Source organism: Salmo salar, chromosome ssa26, assembly GCF_905237065.1.
Source record: "Salmo salar chromosome ssa26, Ssal_v3.1, whole genome shotgun sequence".
Classification (NCBI taxonomy): Eukaryota; Metazoa; Chordata; class Actinopteri; order Salmoniformes; family Salmonidae; genus Salmo; species Salmo salar.
In genome coordinates this window covers 17,994,910-18,016,108 of record NC_059467.1, presented here as the reverse complement: position 1 = coordinate 18,016,108, position 21,199 = coordinate 17,994,910, and the positions used below count along the sequence as shown (strand labels likewise).

Genomic DNA, 21,199 nt, shown 5'->3' with positions numbered 1-21,199 from the left:
CAGTCAGAACGGCAGGAGACCAAACCCAGACAGACTTACCCCCATCACACACACACACACACACACACACACACACACACACACACACACACACACACACACACACACACACACACACACACACACACACACACACACAAATGGCTGTTGTTAGAGACACAGTGAGGATGTCATAATGACTAGCATGTCCTCATCATTGTTCAGGACATTCTCCACTTGTCCCTCATCAACGTGTTACATCAAAGTCATTCCCCCTCTCTTCTCCTCTCCTCGGGCAGTCCGCTCAGACAGCCTCCTTTCAATTAGTGCTACATGTCTTTATTCAAATGCTATCTGACAAGAAATTAAGGTAGCATTTATCATTTCCATTACACATTATACTGTATATGCCATTATTGCAATCCCTTCACTTTGGTGAGGCCATTGTAAAACATACAAATATGATTTACAAATTGTTTATGGAAATATACAATGGAAACACATGTACTGGTCTTATGTTGCAATGATGTGTAGTCTAACGTATACAACCAAAATAACATGTTTCAGGTATGCAGTAGCCCTCATCGTGGGATTGGAGTTTAGCAGGGGGGAGGCAGACATGTCAGCCCACTGCCCCTCCTACTCCCTCCTCATTGGCCAGCACCCTGAGGGGCTGTCTGCCATTCAACCCTGGCTCTGGGCATGAATGTGGGCATAGCATGGCGTCTGCTCTTACCTGGATGTGGACGGCAGAGGGGTCAGTAAGGTCGGTTGGCGTCCTTTGGCCGCTTCAGCTGCACCTTCAGCCGCTTCATGCCTATCTGAAAACCATTCATGGCCTGGATAGCCGCCTGGGCACTGGACGGGTTATCGAAGCTCACAAAGCCTGGGACAGAAAGAAGGAGGGGGAGAGAGAGAGAGAGAGAGAGAGAGAGAGAGAGAGTGAAGGAGAGATGGAGAGAGGCGGAGAAAGAAATAATGAAAAAGGGAAGAAAGAGAGAGACCCCTTTTTAGCTTCCAACAATGCAACAACAATGGGTCTTCATTTTCTCTATTCAGGAGGTAAATTGAAATTCCCTGAAATAAAAACATGATTACACAAAATAACGAAATGGTTAATGACATAGATGTCAAAAAACCTAATTGTGGAGTGTTAGAAGTCAGAGGGTGTAATTTGAACAACGGAGTAGCAGATGAGATGAAAAGGAGTGTCACACTGCGTGTGAGGTTTTGTTTTCTGTGCATATGTGTTTGAGAAACTGACAGAGAATATCTGTGTGTATGAGCGTTGGTCTGTACAGATGTAGGATCTTAATTTGATCACCCTGTTTCAGGAGAACTGCAATGCAGGAATTTTAAAACTTGTATTGTGTTTAAGGTTTAAAAAGGCTTAACAAGTTTGTAATTTCCACTTTGAAATTTTAGAAATTATATTCCCTTACGAAAAATGTATCAACCCTTATAAAAATGTCCATTAATTATAATCCACATAATAATTCACATTTCCTGTAGCTGCAGGATCATTTTCCTGCTGTAGCAAACTGGCTCAAATTAAGATCCTACATATGTACATCTCTAAGCATAGCAAGGTGGAAGTGAAAGTGCATGTATGTGTGTGTGTGTGTGTGTGTGTGTGTGTGTGTGTGTGTGTGTGTGTGTGTGTGTGTGTGTGTGTGTGTGTGTGTGTGTGTGTGTGTGTGTTTGTGTGTGTGGAGTAAGAGGAGCAGGGTTGGAGCATGGTGCCAGGTTCAGGGCGGGGCGTAGTGGGTGTAGGTGCGGGAAGGTGGAGGGTGCCATGAGTAGAGGTGTCTCTCCCCTGCCTGTGAGTAGAGGTGCCTGCCTCTTCTCTCTTCTCCCCTGCCGGTGAGTAAAGGTGCCAGCCTCTCCTCTCCCCTGCTTGTGAGTAAAGGTGTCAGCCTCTCCTCTCCCCTGCTTGTGAGTAAAGGTGTCAGCCTCTCCTCTCCCCTGCTTGTGAGTAAAGGTGTCAGCCTCTCCTCTCCCCTGCTTGTGAGTAAAGATGTCAGCCTCTCCTCTCCCCTGCTTGTGAGTAAAGGTGTCAGCCTCTCCTCTCCCCTGCCTGTGAGTAAAAGTGTCAGTCTCTCCTCTCCTCTGCCTGTGAGTAAAGGTGTCAGTCTTTCCTCTCCCCTGCCTGTGAGTAAAGGTGTCAGCCTCTCCTCTCCCCTGCCTGTGAGTAAAGATGTCAGCATCTCCTCTCCCCTGCCTGTGAGTAAAAGTGTCAGTCTCTCCTCTCCTCTCCCCTGCCTGTGAGTAAAGGTGTCAGTCTTTCCTCTCCCCTGCCTGTGAGTAAAGATGTCAGCCTCTCCTCTCCTCTGCCTGTGAGTAAAGGTGTCAGTCTTTCCTCTCCCCTGCCTGTGAGTAAAAGTGTCAGTCTCTCCTCTCCTCTCCTCTGCCTGTGAGTAAAGGTGTCAGTCTTTCCTCTCCTCTGCCTGTGAGTAAAGGTGTCAGTCTTTCCTCTCCCCTGCCTGTGAGTAAAGGTGTCAGTCTCTCCTCTCCCCTGCCTGTGAGTAAAGGTGTCAGTCTCTCCTCTCCCCTGCCTGTGAGTAAATGTGTCAGTCTCTCCTCTCCTCTGCCTGTGAGTAAAGGTGTCAGTCTCTCCTCTCCTCTGCCTGTGAGTAAAGGTGTCAGTCTCTCCTCTCCTCTGCCTGTGAGTAAAGGTGTCAGTCTCTCCTCTCCTCTCCCCTGCCTGTGAGTAAAGGTGTCAGCCTCTCCTCTCCTCTCCCCTGCCTGTGAGTAAAGGTGTCAGTCTCTCCTCTCCCCTGCCTGTGAGTAAAGGTGTCAGTCTCTCTTCTCCCCAGCCTGTGAATAGAGGTGCCAGCCTCTCCTCTCCCCTGCCATGCATGTACTCTGAGTTATCACCTGGGTGTTGGGGCGGAATGAGCCCAGAGCTTTCCACACTGGTACTCCTGCCTGCTCTTATTAGACACCCCCGTGATTGAAGGCCTGAATTTTCCACTTGCCAGCTGATTTGATCACGTTGCTATGGGTCCAGTTTAATTTTGAGGGAGAGGGCAGGGTTTTGTCAGGTGGGGAGAGATAAGGCTCCTGCTTTTACAAACCCTTTAAACAAACTGAGCAGGGAAGGGCCTGTCAGACAGCAGCGATCCCCCTCACATCCTGCTCTCATCAATCTCAACCTTGCATTTACATCCCAACCCCAAAAGGTCAGGAAGGGGAAAAAGGGGAAGAAGAAGATGGTGAAGAAAGAGAGGACAAAGAAAAGAGCAGACTAGAAGCGTGGTAAATCCTGGCCCCCTTTACACCATGTAAATCAGTCAGCCGGCAGGTTTATTATGATGTTTTATACAGCACTGTACATTTCAGAAGGACTAGCAGCACTTGACTGGGACACATTCATTGCACAGCACAATGTAAAACACCCTAAACAGCCTTAGTGAGAGGAGATTGAATACTGTCATGTATGAATCATCATTTCATGTTCCCTCGCAGCTCTTCAGCTGAGAAAACGATGTTCATTCCTCTGTAAAATCGTTGTAGTGTATTACGGACAAGGTTTTGATTTGCAGGTGAGAGTGGAGTACTGACAAAGACCACAGTCTTATCATTCTACAGCGCTGCATGACTCCTGGGTGCGGTGACTTAGTGTCTAAGCTGTAGGGATCTGCACAGCTAGATGCTGACGGACGTTGTGAAACAGCTTGAAGGGGACTGCTCCCACTTTAAGCCAACCAAAACAATAGAGTGCTGCTTGCTGTTCTTCTAAAAACAGAGGATAATCTATTTCAATTGTAAGGGTTAGTCTGCGAGTGTGTATGCAGTGCTTTCAGAGGACCTTCTAAAATCAATTTTTGCTCCACTAATACCACTTAGAGAGGTGAGCTTTGATCATCCTTAAATGTCAATATTGAGTAACTAAACATGGAGGATGAAAATAACAGTGTATCCCAACAGACCCCAGACTAAGACCTTGAAACAGCCAGAAACTCAACATCCCACTCTAAAGCCAGTCTTTTAAGATCTCGCTGTGCTTTTCCTCAACAAACTCATTTGGGTCAGCTGGTCGTTCAGTGACGGATCCACCATCTTCTTCAGCTGCACATCTGATATTCTGAAGCTGATAATTAACACCAACAGCTAACAATTACCAGAGAGGATGTACATGTATGCTCAACTGCCATGGAATTTGGTCTTAATGTGTTTGGAACACTCTTGTTCACATTGACTATGTCACTTTTTAAACTGTGACTTTGCCTCATCTCAGTAAGTCAATGACTACCCTGGATTCATAAATGATGACATTGGCTAATTGCCTGTTGTCAATCACTGAGAATCATAAGGCGTGTGCGCACATACACACACACACACACACACACACACACACACACACACACACACACACACACACACACACACACACACACACACACACACACACACATTACGCATGTATATGTCTGTGCACATGCATTGTTTGTATGTGTGTGTTGCATCTAATGTGCATAGAAAAAATTAATCTCCCATTTTGAACTGAAGAGGGATCAAATTGCTTCCCCTGTTGCTGCAGTAGAGTAGTGATTTAGTTCACTTAATCCATAGCATCTTCTGTCTAATTTGTTAATGTCTCTCACAAGAGCCCCGGGGCTCAGACTATAAAAAGGAAGGAGAAAAAATGAGAGGTTAAATGATTGTTTTTCAGCCAAGATCTTAATTAATAGCTGCATGGGAAAATAATGGTGAGATGCGTGGAGTCACAGCCTCTTTGTCCTTCCTCGTAGAGCAGTGATAGACATGCTATTCTCATCCTAGACAGCCCATATAGGAGGCCAGTGGTCCGTTTCTGCAGTCCAGCTCCTCATCTCGTGGGTGCTGCTGTCTAGGGCTCAAACAGGTCTATTATTACCTCCTGAAGATCACACAGTCCACCTGCACATCCTCCACCACCACCCAGACTCATCCCTACAGGCTGTGTGGGAGGAAGGTGTTGGATAGGAGGCTGGGAGGCTGGGTCTCTAGGGGCTATCCATAGAGGCTGGGGAACCATAGTTTTATAGTATGTTTGTTGAAGGTGAAACGCTAATAGCCAGAAGGACAAGGCTTATGGTGACTACATTCCCCTATACTACATGTCTAGCTACATGGTAATAGGCATGTACTTGAACTTGGGGAGCTGTGGGCTTAAACTGGAGGTAGTTAGAAACAAATCGCCCCTCCTCCACTCTCACCCGCTCCCAGTGTCTCATAAGCATCTGCTGATGAGTTGAACTTAAGGAGCGAAGCACGCATCCCTCTCATCACCCTCTCCTCCCTGCTCACTCGCATGTAACGCCACTTTTAAAATGTTAATTGCAACTTGATTAGGATAGACACAGGGAATAAAGGAAAATACAACTAAATGCAGAATCCAAAGTGGGACATGAGAAGATTGCCAAACATCACAGTCGACTTCTCATCCGGTTCTTTTTCTTCTCAGCAGAGAGGACAGCTTTGACTCACTGACTCACCAAAACACTTGCTTTGATTGGTCGCCCGGTCCACGAAGACTTTGGCGGAGATGACGTTGCCGAAAGGCAGGAACATTTGCATTAATTCTGCATCTCCAAACTCCTGGGGCAGATGGTAAATAAACAGGTTGCAGCCTTCCGGCCCTGGAGGGAAATAACAACAACAAACTATAGAGGTTACATGGGGAAATAGAAGGAGAGGACAGGCAGAGCATACATGATGACATAAGCCCAGTGTCTGCCCCAATTACTAGCTGACAGTAGGACAGGACTGACTGGCTCCCAATCTCGCTTCAGTCTCCACACACACCCGGATGCCACATAGAGTACATGGCCTTCTGATGAGGTGAGGAGTAGACTGGAGAGAGAGAGAGAGAGAGAGAGAGAGAGAGAGAGAGAGAGAGAGAGAGAGAGAGAGAGAGAGAGAGAGAGAGAGAGAGAGAGAGAGAGAGAGAGAGAGAGAGAGAGAGATAGATGTGGGCTGCGGGCTGCTTGGTGGGCTGTGCTAGTGGCTGCATGGATTGTTCCCTGTCTCATTGCTCCGGGATGATAGCATGACGAGATGAGCCTGTGGCTGGTGAGAAGGCTGATAAGAGGCTGCTGCTGACTCCCTGGCCCAGATAGAGGACACACACAGTATGATAGAGAGCTGTGGTTTTACAGTCTGAGTTTGTGGCTTTATTCTGCCTGTTTGTTAGTTTAGGCGTGTCTCATGAAATGGGGCTGCTGCGGCTGCAGTCTCCTGGAGGCTGCAGACTGGGGTAGACAGACTGGGAGACCAGCCAACAGCCAAGTCAGAGAGGGAAGGATCCAGATCTGAGTCAGAGACAGGCCAGTGGGGCTGACACACTGTCAGGAAGAGGAGCAGCTCTGTGGCTTAAGTATAGCAGTCACATAACCCTAATGCAAGCTTCATTTAACTCAAGGATGGGACCAGGTAGACCACAATGCTTGGCAAAATACACTGCAATAAAATTATCCCTCTTATGCAATGTTAGAACACTTAGAGTAATTTCAGATTTTCCATGTTGACTAATAATCATATTCATAACCATCACATACTGTACAATAACATAAATGAATAATTCTATCTGACTAACAGTGTCAGGAAGAGTGATTTGTCATTACAGCATACACTATGCTTTATTACATTTAATGCTGTGGTACTAACACTAAACTAGGAATGTTAATAAATGATTTTGCATGCAGCTAATTCATCTAATGAATATTTATAACCACTTAAACACATTGTAATGGACTGATTAACCAGTCGAACACTGCGAGTTTGAATTAGTCCAGTTTTTGAATAATGACAGAGTAACTTCTCCATCTTGCTGCCTGCTAATGTTAAACTCCTTTAAATGAAGTTCTCTTTTTCTCCCATTTTCCAGCCCAGTGTTTCCTCTCCCTGGCTAATTCAAAGCAGCCGTACATTAGAATATAACATGGTAATTATCACCTTTTTTCTTGGGTGGTCGCTCCCGCTAGCTCTTACCTTCTCTCTGTTGCTGGGGGATGATGGCGGGTTGCTGGGGGAATGCTTGACTGATTGGTGCATATGCGGCAGGGTAGGCTGCTGTTGCAAAGAGAAGGAGAAGAGCCAGAGTGGGATGTTACATCTCCATTTGCAACAACTTAAATCATGATTCTATTGTTCACGTCCTCCAGACACTGAAAAAATAAATTGCATTATGGCTTGGAGCCCAAACACACTTTCATTGTGGATCATTACACTCTCTGTCTAAACAGGAACACATACAATACAGGAATGAGAGCCTCTTCCTATCCTGATAGATGGTTAAAGAGGAGAGGTCTTAGTGTCTATCTATATCACAATCATGTAGAGGGGTGTCTGGAACACAGTTCTCAGGGTACTTTTGGAATTAAGATTTTTGTGTGGGTATATAATCAAGTCCACTGGAAATCCGTTCAAATCCTAATGTAAAGTTTCCTAATCCTGGAGAAAATTGGCCAGTCCTCTGGGCTATCTTTAGCAGCCATAGTCTCTGCTAGAGTGACAGACAGGGAGAGAGGGAGAGAAAGAGATGGGGGGGAGTGAGGAGAGGGAGGTCACCTGCGTAGTGCTGCACACCGGCGTAAGCCTGCTGGAGAGGGTCACTCACTGTAGGGCTCTGTGCTGCAGAGAGAGAAAGAGAGAGCGACAGAGAGAGAGAGGGGGGGAGAGAAAGAGAGGAGAGAGAGAGAGAGAGAGAGAGAGAGAGAGAGAGAGAGAGAGCGAGACAAAGGGTGGTGTCACACATAGATTCGAGTTGTCATATTTCACAGTTCTTCAAAATTCCTGTTCGCCCCCCAGATGTTTGCATCAAATATTAACAACATGCCATAACAAACTGCTTTGTGGTTCATTATCACTGCAGCTGCCTTACATAATGCATCAAGGAGTCAAGTGCATGATGATGTGTCAGTTGTTCAGGAATCATCAGGAGCACACAGCATTAAGAAGCTTTTTACGCTCATCATATTAACCATAATGCACTGACGGATGCATTGACTCGCTCATCATGAAAGCTCAGCTTGCTTTTCTTAAACCATCTTCAAACTCATATTTGACTCTCACAACCACCATCACACTCCTATTCTGATTGCGGTATGGCAGTCACCTAAGACTATCCTAAGACTATCTTGCCAGGTCTCCCTCTACAAAAATATCATATATAATGTTTTTATCCTAGTTAAGAAAATGCTACATGTCAAATGAATGAAAGTGCTGTTAGATTGGCTCACCTGAGTAGAGGTGAATCCCATTGGCTGTCTCACCTGGGTAGGGGTGGATCCCATTGGTGTAGATTGGCTCGTTGGTAGGCTGACCGTTGGTCTGGGGTGGGAGGGATGCGAACCCGTTGACCCCCATGGGCGCTGCTAGGCTGGGCACGGCCGTGGAATTGATACCCGGCGGCGTGCTGGTGCCTGTAAATAGAGCAACCCTGTTTCATTACTGGGACCACAGGCCATGGTGGACATGGTTCACACTCCACAGTCTGCAGCCTCTCTCTGACCAGCATCTAATTGGACACTGGGGCTGGGGCCTCTCTGTCTGTTAGTGGCCTCAGCTTCTCCCCCTGGCCACATTTCAGGTTTGTCACCTTGTCCATGCTCTCTCGTCTTGTGCCAGATGGAATATTCTTCTTCTCCCTAATCCCGGTGAAGGGCATTTAAGTCATGTAGGATTAAATTTGAAAGGCATTACCTGGGTGTATGTAGGCTTTGTGGATTACAGATGGTGGATGGATGCAGAGGTGACTGAGCCACTTTATTTAATTCATTTAGAGAGACGTGTGGAGCCCCTGTCTTGGGCCAGTCAGCCTACTTAGTGTCGAGCCATCAAAGCTCTTCACGACAAGGGCCAGGAAGACAGGTCAAACTCAGGTCCAGGATTATCTCCCACAAATCTTTGCTCGTATATTGTATAGTCAAGGACTTTGCATCCAAAGTCATCAGATTGGCCGTGTTCCCGGAAACACACAAACAGTGGCCCGTGAGAGAGAGAGAAGGAGAGAGAGCGAGAGAGAGACAGAGAGAGATAAGGAGAGAGAGACAGAGAGAGAGAGAGAGAGAGAGAGAGAGAGAGAGAGAGAGAGAGAGAGAGAGACAGACCTAACCCACTCAATTAAATTTGTCAAAACAGGAACATTTTACATCTGGCTAGAAATTAATAAGGAAATTATCTCAACAGAGAAAAATGTCCTCATGTGTGGTACCTATATCCCCCCAATAGAATCCAAAAACTTTAACGATGACAGCTTCTCCATCCTAGAGGCGGAGATCAAACATTTCCAGGTCCAGGGACATGTACTAGTCTGTGGCGACCTAAATGCCAGAACTGGACAAGAACCTGACACTCTCAGCACACAGGGGGACAAACACCTACCTGGAGGTGACAGCATGTCCTCCCCCATATGCCCCACAAACACAACTATGACAACATAACCAACAAAAACGGGTCACAAGGCCTGCAGCTCTGTCGGACGCTGGGTATGTACATAGTCAATGGTAGGCTTCGAGGGGACTTCTATGGTAGGTACACATATAGATCAGCTCTTGGCAGTAAAACTGTAGACTACTTTATCACTGACCTCAACCCAAAATCTCTCAGAGTGTTCACAGTCAGTCCACTGACACCCCTATCAGATCACAGCAAAGTCACACTCTACTTGAACAGAGCTTTGCTCAATCATGAGGCATCAAAGCCAAAGGAACTGAATAATATTAATAAATGCTATAGAAGGAAGGAAAGTAGTGTGGAAATCTACAAAAAAACTAAAACAAAAACAAATATCTCAGTAAGACAAAAATAATGGTGTTCCAAAAAAGGTCCGGTTGCCAGGACTACGAATACAAATTCCATCTAGACACCGTTGCCCTAAGGCACACAAAAAAACTATACATACCTCGGCCCAAACATCAGCGCCACAGGTAACTTCCACAAAGCTATGAACGATCTGAGAGACAAGGCAAGAAGGGCCTTCTATGCCATCAAAAGGAACATAAAATCCAATATACAAATTAGGATCTGTCAAAAAATACTTGACTCAGTTATAGAACCCATTGCCCTTTATGGTTGTGAGGTCTGTGGTCCACTCACCAACCAAGAATTCACAAAATGGGACAAACACCAAATTGAGACTGCATGCAGAATTCTGCAAAAATATCCTCTGTGTACAATGTAAAAAAACAAATAATGCATGCAGAGCAGAATTAGGCCGATACCTGCTAATTATCAAAATCCAGAAAAGAGTCGTTAAATTCTACAACCACCTAAAGGAAGCGATTCCCAAACCTTCCATAACAAAGCCATCACTTACAGAGAGATGAACCTGGAGAAGAGTCCCCTAAGCAAGCTGGTCCTGGGGCTCTGTTCACAAACACAAACAGACCCCACAGAGCCCCAGGACAGCAACATAATTAGACCCAACCAAAGCATGAGAAATCAAAAATATAATTACTTGACACATTGGAAAGAATTTACAAAAAAACAGAGCAAACTAGAAGGCTATTTGGTATCTGACCACTGTGACTGAGCCTAAATTAAGGAAAGATTTGACTATGTACAGAATCAGTGAGCATAGGCTTGCTACTGAGAAAGGCCACTGAAGGCAGACCTGGCTCTCAAGAGAGCTGCACTTCCTAACCTCCTGCCAAATATATGACCATATTAGAGACACATATTTCCCTCAGATTACACAAACCCACAAAGAATTCGAAAACAAATCCAATTTTGATAAACTCCCATATCTATTGTGTGAAATACCACAGTGTGCCATCACAGCAGAAAGATTTGTGACCTGTTGCCAGAAGAAAAAGGCAACCAGGGAAGAACAAACAACATTGTAAATACAACCCATATTCAGTTTGATTTATTTTCCCTTCTGTACTTTAACTATTTGCACATCATTACAACACTATATAGACAAAATATGACATTAGAAATGTCTGTATTCTTTTGGACCTTTTGTGAGTTTAATTTTCTATTGTTTAATTTACTTTTGTTTTTATCTATTTCACTTAATTGAAATGAATTGAATTGAGAGAGAGAGAGATGGAGGGAGAGAGACAGAGAGAGAGAGAGAGAGAGAGAGAGAGAGAGAAAAAGAGAAAAAGAGAAAAAGAGAGAGGCCGTACACTGTGGCGGCCAATGAGGGCCGGGGGATGTCATACATCATAACCCATCATGCCTCACTCACGACATGTCTTCTCTATCTTACTTTAGGGCTCTCTGTCACTCTGGCAATGTCATCTCTAACTTCACCACTACCAAAAGGGAACACTCTTTTTTTCTCTAGACTTCAGCACTACCAAAAGGCAGACAGTTTTTTTGTCCCTTTTAAAAGAGACAGACATGAAAAGAAACCTGATAACGTCTAAAGAAATGTACTAACAGCCAGGGCAGAATACATACATTAGCATGGCTTGTACAAGGCTCACTAATGAATATAGTGAAGTATTACAGGCACGTAGGAGGGAGGGTTGGGGAAGGACGGGGAGTCCAGTCCTGACTGTGTATTTGTACCTGAGGAGGGTGTCATTGGGGCAGCCACCAGACCATTGACGTTGAAAGCTGCCATTTGCTGCATTTGTGCCGCAGCGATGGCTGCCATGGGGTTCAGATACGAGTTCTGGGTCGCCGCCATTAGCGCTGCTTGCTGTTGCATCATCTGCTGTGGCATTGAAGAGAGAGAGAGAGAGAGGAAGGGGGGGTGAGGGAAAGAGGAGGGAGAGGTAGGCAGTGGGAGAGAGAGGGAGGGAGATGGTGAGAGGGGGGAAAGGGAGACGGGGAGAGAGAGAGGCAGGGTGAAATCGCCGCAGGACGAGGGACATGTTTACTTTCACATCACTGTTTGCTTGGCCATGTTGTTGAATAGACAGGTCTCTGTTGCCCCGGAGCCCTGCTACTTAACAGCACCGCTGCTTTACAGGGCTGCTGCTCATTACAAACAACAGATAACGCAATATAATGAGATGACGCTAGAGAGCCGACAGACAGACAGACAGACAGACAGACAGACAGACAGACAGACAGACAGACAGACAGACAGACAGACAGACAGACAGACAGACAGACAGACAGACAGACAGACAGACAGACAGACAGACAGACAGACAGACAGACAGACAGACAGACAGACAGACAGACTTCTTCACTGTGTGTGAGTGGGTGATTCTCACCTGCCAGGGCGAGCTGTCAGTTACAGTGTGAGTGCAAACCCTACAGTTTCCAAACTTGAGGAGATGTTAACTTCAGGTGTGAACGTAGATAGACAGAGTGTGTATAGCTAGCTATCAGGAGGAGCCGTGACTCGCATGCACAGAGTGTAAAAGCTCACCGTCTCCTCCCCCGTAGAGCCGAGACTTACAGCGTGAGAGTAGGCGCCATAGGCCCCAAACTGGATGGTCATGGGGCTGAAGATGCCGAGCTGGCCCGCCATCTGATGCATCCTACGCAGGGTCCGCTCCTTGTCCGTGTCGGCAAACTTCACCACCAGGCTGGAGGACGCCCCCTGGGGATACGCACACTGCAATCAGTCAAGACAACACTCATCTCAGCACTGGACAGACACAAACCACACTCAGTCAAGACAACACTCATCTCAGCACTGGACAGACACAAACCACACTCAGTCAAGAAAACACTCATCTCAGCACTGGACAGACACAAACCACACTCAGTCAAGACAACACTCATCTCAGCACTGGACAGACACAAACCACACTCAGTCAAGAAAACACTCATCTCAGCACTGGACAGACACAAACCACACTCAGTCAAGACAACACTCATCTCAGCACTGGACAGACACAAACCACACTCAGTCAAGACAACACTCATCTCAGCACTGGACAGACACAAACCACACTCAGTCAAGACACGTACCTCAATGACTACGCGCACACACACACACACCTCAACGCAGGACACCACACCTACACATACACACACCATACTGAGTCATGACCACACACACTACACGACACACACACACACTACACAACACCAGACACACACCACACAAGGTCTGACTGACTCAGTGCATGTTTTAAATGAGTCCAATCTGAGCTGTGTAGAGACAGTGGGAATAGTAGATGATCTGTGGGTTTAGTGAACTTTAGACTACCAGTGTACACACTGAGTATACAAAACATTAGGAACACCTGCAGGTGAAAGCTATGATCCCTTATGGATGCCACTTGTTAAATCCACTTCAATCAGTGTAGATGAACGGGAGGAGACAGGTTAAAGAAGGATTTTTAAGCCTTGAGACAATTAAGACATGGATTGTGTATGTGTGCAAGACAAAAGATTGAAGTGTCTTTGAACGGGGTATGGTAGTAGGTGCCAGGTGCACCGGCTTGTGTCAAGAACGGCAACACTGCTGTTTTTTTTCACCCTCAACAGTTCCCCATGTGTATCAAGAATGGTCCACCACCCAAAGGACATCCAGCCAACTGACAACTGTGGGAAGCGTTGGAGTCAACATGGATCAGCATCTCTATGGAACGCATTTGACACGTTGTGGAGTCCATGTCCCGACGAATTGAGGCTGTTCTGCAACTCAGTTTTAGGAAGGTTTTCCTAATGTTGGCTATACTCAGTGTACATTGGAGTGAACTGTGATTCTTAGTGTGGTCCCAGAGGAGTCCCAGTCCCCCTCCCACCGCTCAACTGAATACGATACTCCATAATGAGGTCTGACTGGAGCCTTTGGCATGCACAGGGAGAAGTATTGACTAATGACAGTGCCTTATGGCAGATATAGTGCTGTATTGATGTCTGTGCTTCTGAGTTTGGATCCAATTAAATCATTTCAGAGACAGAGACCAGAGTCAGTTCTTCATATGACGTCCAGGGAGAGGAGAGGAGAGGAGAGGAGAGGAGAGGAGAGGAGAGGAGAGGAGAGGAGAGGAGAGGAGAGGAGGCTGCCAGACAGGCAGAGAGACAGAGACCAGAGTCAGTTCTTCATATGACGTCCAGGGAGAGGAGAGGAGAGAGGAGAGAGGAGAGGAGGCTGCCAGACAGGCAGAGAGACAGAGACCAGAGGCAGTTCTTCATATGACGTCCAGGGAGAGGAGAGGAGAGAGGAGAGAGGAGAGGAGGCTGCCAGACAGGCAGAGAGACAGAGACCAGAGGCAGTTCTTCATATGACGTCCAGGGAGAGGAGAGGAGAGAGGAGAGAGGAGAGGAGGCTGCCAGACAGGCAGAGAGACAGACACAGAAAGCCTCAGACACTGTCAAGAGGCCCAGATCCTATTTAATTCCAGCCAGTGCACGCTGCGCTGAGAGAGAGAGATACCCAGGAACTGCTTCTGTGGTTGCACCCAGGAAAGGACAGAAGGACACAGGCAGCCAGGGGGAAGTCAGGATGTGATTAGCCAGATCATAAAAGCAAAGACACGGGGAGAGAAAAGGACTCCATAATCATAACTTGTATTCATCTTTCATATAATGTGTCATCTTGACAGGGTCAGCACAAATGCCTGCTTTGATTTGTATTTTGATTACAATATTTCCTTGCACGGTACAAATCGAAAAGAGATGGAAACTACAGGGAGACAGAGAGAGATGAGGACTAGTGTGTGTGTGTGTGTGTGTGTGTGTGTGTGTGTGTGTGTGTGTGTGTGTGTGTGTGTGTGTGTGTGTGTGTGTGTGTGTGTGTGTGTGTGTGTGTGTGTGTGTGTGTGTGCGTGCGTGCGTGTGCGTGTGTGTGTGTGTGTGTGTGTGTGTGTCAACAGCCAGAATGTAACCTCTACTGGGTCTCAAAAGCAAAAGGTTGGAACCCAGCCCAAGCAACTCTCCAGTGGTGCTTGAAGGGGGTCCGCCTCAAAAAGCAAAACAGAACAAACACAAAGTCCCCCAACAAACAAAGAAACAAACAAACTGCCTCACGCGGTGAATGCGAATGCAGTGAGTGAGTGTTGAGCCCATCCACCAATAATAGTGTGTGTGTCTCCTAGACTGTGCTGTAGAGGCTGGGTGGGTGTTGGGAGGGGTGTCAGCCTGCACCCTGGGGGGACAATGTGTGTCATATTGGATTCTTCCTGTCAGAGGAGCCAGCCGTCTTCAGCCCTGCACCTGCCAGCCAGCGCCTCACCTCAGGCCAAGGGGGACCCATCTGGTTCTGTTCCCAAGATGCCATTTCAATTAGCTGAATCAATATGGCGGAGTGCCGCCCTAATGGTACACTGTTTTGTCCTTTCTAATTTCATTTCATTTCCTTCCCACCTCCTGACCTTTCACTGTTCTTTCCCTATCTTCTGCTGGGGCTGGTGGAGGGACGGGGCTGTCGGTTTTAATGAGGTCTGCGCTGAGCAAACATCCCTCCAGCGCCTCTCCGACCGGCCGCACCGCGCCTCTGCGCTGCCCCCGCTTCCCACTTTTCCTTTAGCAGAGCGAGGGGCTGGCACTTAGATCACATTCATTTTCTGCTTTATGTAGCTGTGTATTCCTTTATCTATTTATAACCATTTTTCATTAACCATTCTTCATTTATTCATGAAGAATGCATTGTGAGCAGCAAGAAGAAGGCTTGGGAGGGGAGAGCTCCGGGCAGCCTCTACTCAAAGCACTGTGACTCAGGACTCACTGACCCAAGCTAGGCTGGGCTGGTTTCTCACTGCCTGCATAGTGCAGAGCAGAGTAGAGTATCCGGGAGCAAGATACAGTCTGCAGAGCCAGCCTAAAGTAGCTTTCTAAAATCCCCTAAATCAGAATTGACTCTTCACTCTATCTAAAAATATCTAGTGTCAGAACAAAGGATTTCATACCTTCTACTTCCTGTTATTCTACCTGATACATCCTGACTGGATCTCCAGCCCGATCTCTAGGAGAGACAAGGGACATCAGAGGAAGAATTCACTCGAGGGGATCAGAGGACTTCATCCATCTGAAAAGAACTGGGAATAATTCAGCCACTAGATGCAAAGCAGCGTCTCTCTCTCTCTCTCTCTCTCTCTCTCTCTCTCTATTCTCTGTCTCTCTCTATTCTCTGTCTCTCTCTCTCTCTCTCTCTATTCTCTGTATCTCTCTATTCTCTGTCTCTCTCTATTCTCTGTCTCTCTCCCAGCAGAAAATCATAACCTGACAAACCAACAAAAATAATAACCTCCAACGGCATGACTCCTATCTCGAAAGAAAATGAATTCAGTGAATTTGATAAGGGGCAACAGGGAGCCTTCACTTTTGATGGGTACAGCTGAGGAATTTGTCACAGGTTCAATAACTAATCTAATTTTGAGAACAACACACTTGACTTGTGAAAAACTCACATTGGATGTTGTGTACGGGCCAAAACGAAGAAGAAAAAAAGAAGGAAATGTAATTGAGGGATTAGAAATAAGCTACAAGAGTGAAACGCCATTCTGTTTTTATCTGCTCATAGCCCTGGTATGAAGACACTGGTGTAAAGTGGGTACTGTACAGACATGTAAACACACACTCAGACTTTATCCTCAGCAGAAGCTTATGACGACACAATACGGGCAATAATGTGCGGAAGCCTGTCTTAACAGAATACTAATGATAAACCACTACGTTACTATCATAATGGCAATCATGTAGACTGGTTTTAAAAGAAAATGACTTCTGAAATTCTATGTTTATCTGTAATCATTCAACTTCCATACTTCATGGACATAGCAACAATTCCAGTCTCCTCAATATGATGTCAAAACGGGGAATGCTTTGTAAGCTGTTGCACTAAAGTAGTCTTCTAAACCCTGGTTCAGTGACATTATTGGGCTCCATCCTTGCTGAAAGGGTTAAACCCAAAGCCGTAAATGAGATAATCAAATTGACGATAACAAGTTTGTCCAGTAATTGGATGAGGCCTCCATGTGGGCCTCCAGTTCAACTCCAGTTGAACCGGTCTCTCCACATCCCTGTGTGCCTGATGGGAGGTATGTGTCTCATTAGTCTGTCTGTCTGTCTTTTTGTCTGCATTGGTCCGTACTGTCCACCAGTGACATGGCAACATGACCTACCTACGACACTCACCCACTTTAACAATGCACACAAACACACCATTAAAATACACACACTGTGTAAGCAATCTCAAGAAATAAAAGTGTATCTTCTCATACTTGTATCTGATTTGGAAATTCTATCATGCTTTCATCCAGTGTAGGAGAGAGAGAGAGTGAGAGAGACAGAGAGAGAGAGAGTGAGACAGACAGAGAGAGAAAGAGACAGAGTGAGAGAGACAGAGAGAGAGCGAGAGAGCGACAGAGAGAGAGAGAGAGACAGAGAGAAAGAGCGACAGAGAGAGATAGCGACAGAGAGAAAGAGAGAGCGACAGAGAGACGGAGAGAGAGATATATAGATAGATAGAGACAGAGAGAGAGAGACAGCGACAGACAGAGAGAGAGAGACAGACAGAGAGAGAGCGACAGAGAGAGAGATAGCGACAGAGAGAGAGAGAGAGAGACAGAGAGAGAGCGACAGAGAGAGAGATAGAGACAGAGTGACAGAGAGAGAGAGAGAAAGAGAGAGAGAGAGTAACAGAGAGTGACAGAGTGACAGAGAGAGAGAGAAAGAGAGCGAGAGAGAGAGAGAGAGAGTATTATGTGTCATGATCTCTAGCTTTGTGTTATCTCTCATTAATCTGGCTCTCCACTACCTCTCTTTCTCTCCCTTCTCTCCTCTCACACACTGTCTCACTCCTGCCAACACTAGTGAGCTCAGCAGGCCCTGTCACCGCCGGTGCGACACAGAACACGGCCATGTCTGCAATTTGCTGGGTGCTGTCTGCCCCTGGCTCTGCCATTTGAAGCCCTGCCACCTGTCTCCCCCTTTTTTCGTTCTCTCGCTCTCTTTTGCTCTCTCTCTCTCCACAGCCTTAATTCAACAGCTGAACCAAGAGAGCGTTGGCCTGTTTGGAGCCTGATTACCTTTTAAGTTCAATTAGGGGCACCTGCAATCTGCATCAATTAAAGGCCTGACCTGATCTATCAGCCGCTGCCCTTCGGTGGCGTCCCTCGCCCTTTCCCTTCATTACCATGGCTTTCATTACCACCCAATGTATTTTGGTCTGTGCAGGTATTATTTACGGCCGGGTGTGGCTGCCAGCTAACACAGATGCTCTAGAGTTGAACATTAAGAGAGAGCTCTTTGTGCGAGACTGGTCCAGACCCCACAGCTGGCAGTAGGTTAGAGAGCCTCTCTGGATCCTGCCTCCTGTTAGTCGGTTGTTGACGACATGTGGCACTGATATTATCCAAATGAACTGCATCCCCCTCGGTATCAAAGCCTTCGCTCGGTACTAATGGCCACCTTGCCTATTAATCTGACTGGGACTTGGACGTAGGATATAGAAGTAACAGGTGCAGGGGTAGTGGGAGAGATATGGATAATATAGATTATTAATGAGCTTTTGGATGGCTCTGGATACAACTCCGGGGTCTGTTTGGGGCTCCATATGTCGCCTTGGACAGTTCATCTGCCGTGGAGCAGATCTCAAGTGGTTTAGCTGGCTTTGGTACTGACCCTGTGCTACTGCAGGCTGGGCAGGGCAGGGGCTCAGGGCAGGGGCTCAGGGCAGGGGCTCAGGGCAGGGGCTCAGGGCAGGGGCTCAGGGCAGGGGCTCAGCGCAGCAACAGACACACACCCAAAGTTAGAGTTGCTGTGTTTTTTCCCCTCCCTAAGCTTGTGACTTCTAATGCTATTGCAAAACGTGTCAGACAGCATCAGTAAGGGAAATATGTGTAAATGACATCCGGTTTCCAGGACACTATCCTGTTGCCAGAGAGCTTAAGTAAATATTTATAGCAAAACATCAATGGAATGTATGAACTTAAGGTGTCTGCCAGGGACTGTGAATCTAAAATATGCATGGAGATTCTGTGTTTTTCCATCATCATCCCTTAGTAAGACATATTTAATGATGGCCTTTACATGCCAGATAACAAGCATAACAACCTCAACTTGGAATTACTGCAGTTTGACAGGAGTTGCAGGATATCCAATGATTAGGATGATTCCCAGCATGTTGGGTAGGAGGAGATCTTTGTGTTTAGAGAAATACAGCATGATACTGTAAAACACTTTGGTACCACTGTTTATTCTCTACTATCGCGATCTCAAATGAATTGTCCAAGCATGTTTGCTACAAAACCTACGACTATAAACGTAATAACTAGTCTCCTAAGAGTCATAAGTTGTGCTAGTATATTGCATTTTCCAATTAAATACGCTTAAAGAGAAGCTCTGTATGAATGTTGTGTTTTTAGACTTAGGGAGAATTCATTATTGATTATTTTCCTCTACTGAAAAGTACCTCCCAATGAGTGTGCACTAAATCAACTATTACACTTTTGATTTCAGATATTTTTCAGAGACGATTTCCATATTTGAACATTAAATAATATGAATCTTGAAAAGCTGCATCATTTCTGTTGCATATATATTGTAGGACACACATAATGTATAGTATTCATATATCATTACAAAATGATTTCTATAGATACAGACTGGTAAAAAGGTACAATAGAAATGAGAGGAGATATACAGGCGTAGGATCTTAATTTGACCAGTATCTCACAGCAGGAGTAATCCTGCAGCAACAGGAAATGTGAATTATTGTGTGGATTATAATAACCTGACAGTTTTGTAGGGGTCGATAAATTGTTAGGTAGGGCAAATCAAGTGAGACATTTTAAAGTCGAAATTACAAACTTTAGAAGCCTTTTTAAACCTTGAATACACTACAAGTTTGCATTTCCTGCTGTGCATGAAATTTCCTGCAACAGTATGAGCAAATTACGATCCGACATCTGATCCAATAATATGTACAGCATATTCAATGACAAGACATCTATGCTGCACATACATACAGTTGTGCAATGTGAAATGTTGGATGCGGACTGTGTGATTATTTTGTGAACATTAATAAATGCTAAGAAAGTCTAGGTGAAGGTTTTATGTGTGAATGTATTATTTGAATGCTTTAGGAAGGGCGGCTATGCCGTCAATGTTCTATACAGTATGTGTGAATACCCATTCTGTATACTGTATGAGTACTAGTATCTTATCGAAGCCGTGTGTGTGCGTGTAACACTGTTATACTCACTGGCATGGTCTGTCCACCGTGCAGGCTGTTGATGGCCGCCTGTGCTTCTGCGTGGCTGGAGAACTTGACAAAGGCACAGCCTGCACACACGCGCGCCCACACCGACAGACAGTCAGGGAGGGAGGGAGGGAGGGAGGGAGGGGGAGAAAGAGAGAGAGAGAGAAAGAGAGAGAGAGAGAATCAGAGAGAGAGAGAGAATCAGAGAGCAGGCAAAAACATTCATTACCATTATTTTCATGTTATCTAGTTTGTTAATGTATTCTGCCATTTGTGTTTTCAGTGCATAACTCTGAATAAATCATTCTAATTGTAGTGTAGGCGTTAGCTGCATGGAACATCCTGTCCCTCGCCCATTTCTAATTCCACCTCAACGCCGGAGCACAGGAGCAACAGCATTTACTACCAAGCCTTAGTTGTGATTATTAATCTGTTTAATATTTACACATTGTGATCTGTGTGCAGTCTATCATAAAACAGATTATGATGACAAAGACAGAGTATTATAATCTGCCTATCTGCCAGTATCTTTGCTTGTGTATAATTTTTTACTAAGGGCTTTGCTCAAGGGGCATTCAAATCATCTTAAATCTGTTGCCTGGCTTATGCAAAAATCTACAGGAACAGACAAAAAAACTGAAGGTAACATTCTTGGGGTTTTCAATTAATTAACTTCTGATTTCGATCAACATAATATATTAAACAAGATTAACGTATAAAAATGTATGCCCGTGATCATGCTATTCCAAGGATAAATTGTCTTAACATATTCTGATCTATCAAAATATACATGTTTATTGAGGGAGAGATAGTAAAACAGAGAAAAACTATACAAAATAAAGAAAGTGTTGTACTGTTTAAAAGTGTTGTACTGTTTAAAAGTGTTGTACTGTTTAAAAGTGTTGTACTGTATAAAAGTGTAGTACTGTATACAAGTGTTATACTGTTTAAAAGTGTAGTACTGTTTAAAAGTGTTGTACTGTATAAAAGTGTTGTACTGTATAAAAGTGTACTACTGTATAAAAGTGTACTACTGTATACAAGTGTTATACTGTTTAAAAGTGTTGTACTGTATACACGTGTTGTACTGTATACAAGTGTTGTACTATATACAAGTGTTATACTGTATACAAGTGTTATACTGTTTAAAAGTGTTATACTGTATAA

General features: G+C 45.4%; 1 protein-coding gene across 19 annotated transcripts in view; it reads right to left on the bottom strand.

Moving 5' to 3' along the window:
- Window positions 1–21,199, bottom strand: part of LOC106587212 (CUGBP Elav-like family member 4) — a 158,514-nt gene that overhangs the window by 10,315 nt on the left and 127,000 nt on the right. For 3 of the 19 annotated variants that reach the window (XM_045708352.1, XM_045708351.1, XM_045708369.1), the window contains 8 exons: window positions 20,036–20,115; window positions 12,302–12,490; window positions 11,488–11,635; window positions 8,205–8,387; window positions 7,534–7,596; window positions 6,955–7,035; window positions 5,460–5,603; window positions 716–865 (listed from right to left, as the gene is read on the bottom strand). In XM_045708352.1, the coding sequence (XP_045564308.1) occupies window positions 738–865; window positions 5,460–5,603; window positions 6,955–7,035; window positions 7,534–7,596; window positions 8,205–8,387; window positions 11,488–11,635; window positions 12,302–12,490; window positions 20,036–20,115 (1,016 nt within the window). In that variant the 3' untranslated portion in view covers window positions 716–737. The remainder of the gene's footprint in view (window positions 1–715; window positions 866–5,459; window positions 5,604–6,954; window positions 7,036–7,533; window positions 7,597–8,204; window positions 8,388–11,487; window positions 11,636–12,301; window positions 12,491–20,035; window positions 20,116–21,199) is intronic. The other 16 variants (XM_045708356.1, XM_045708355.1, XM_045708370.1 and 13 more) reach the window with 12 other exon arrangements.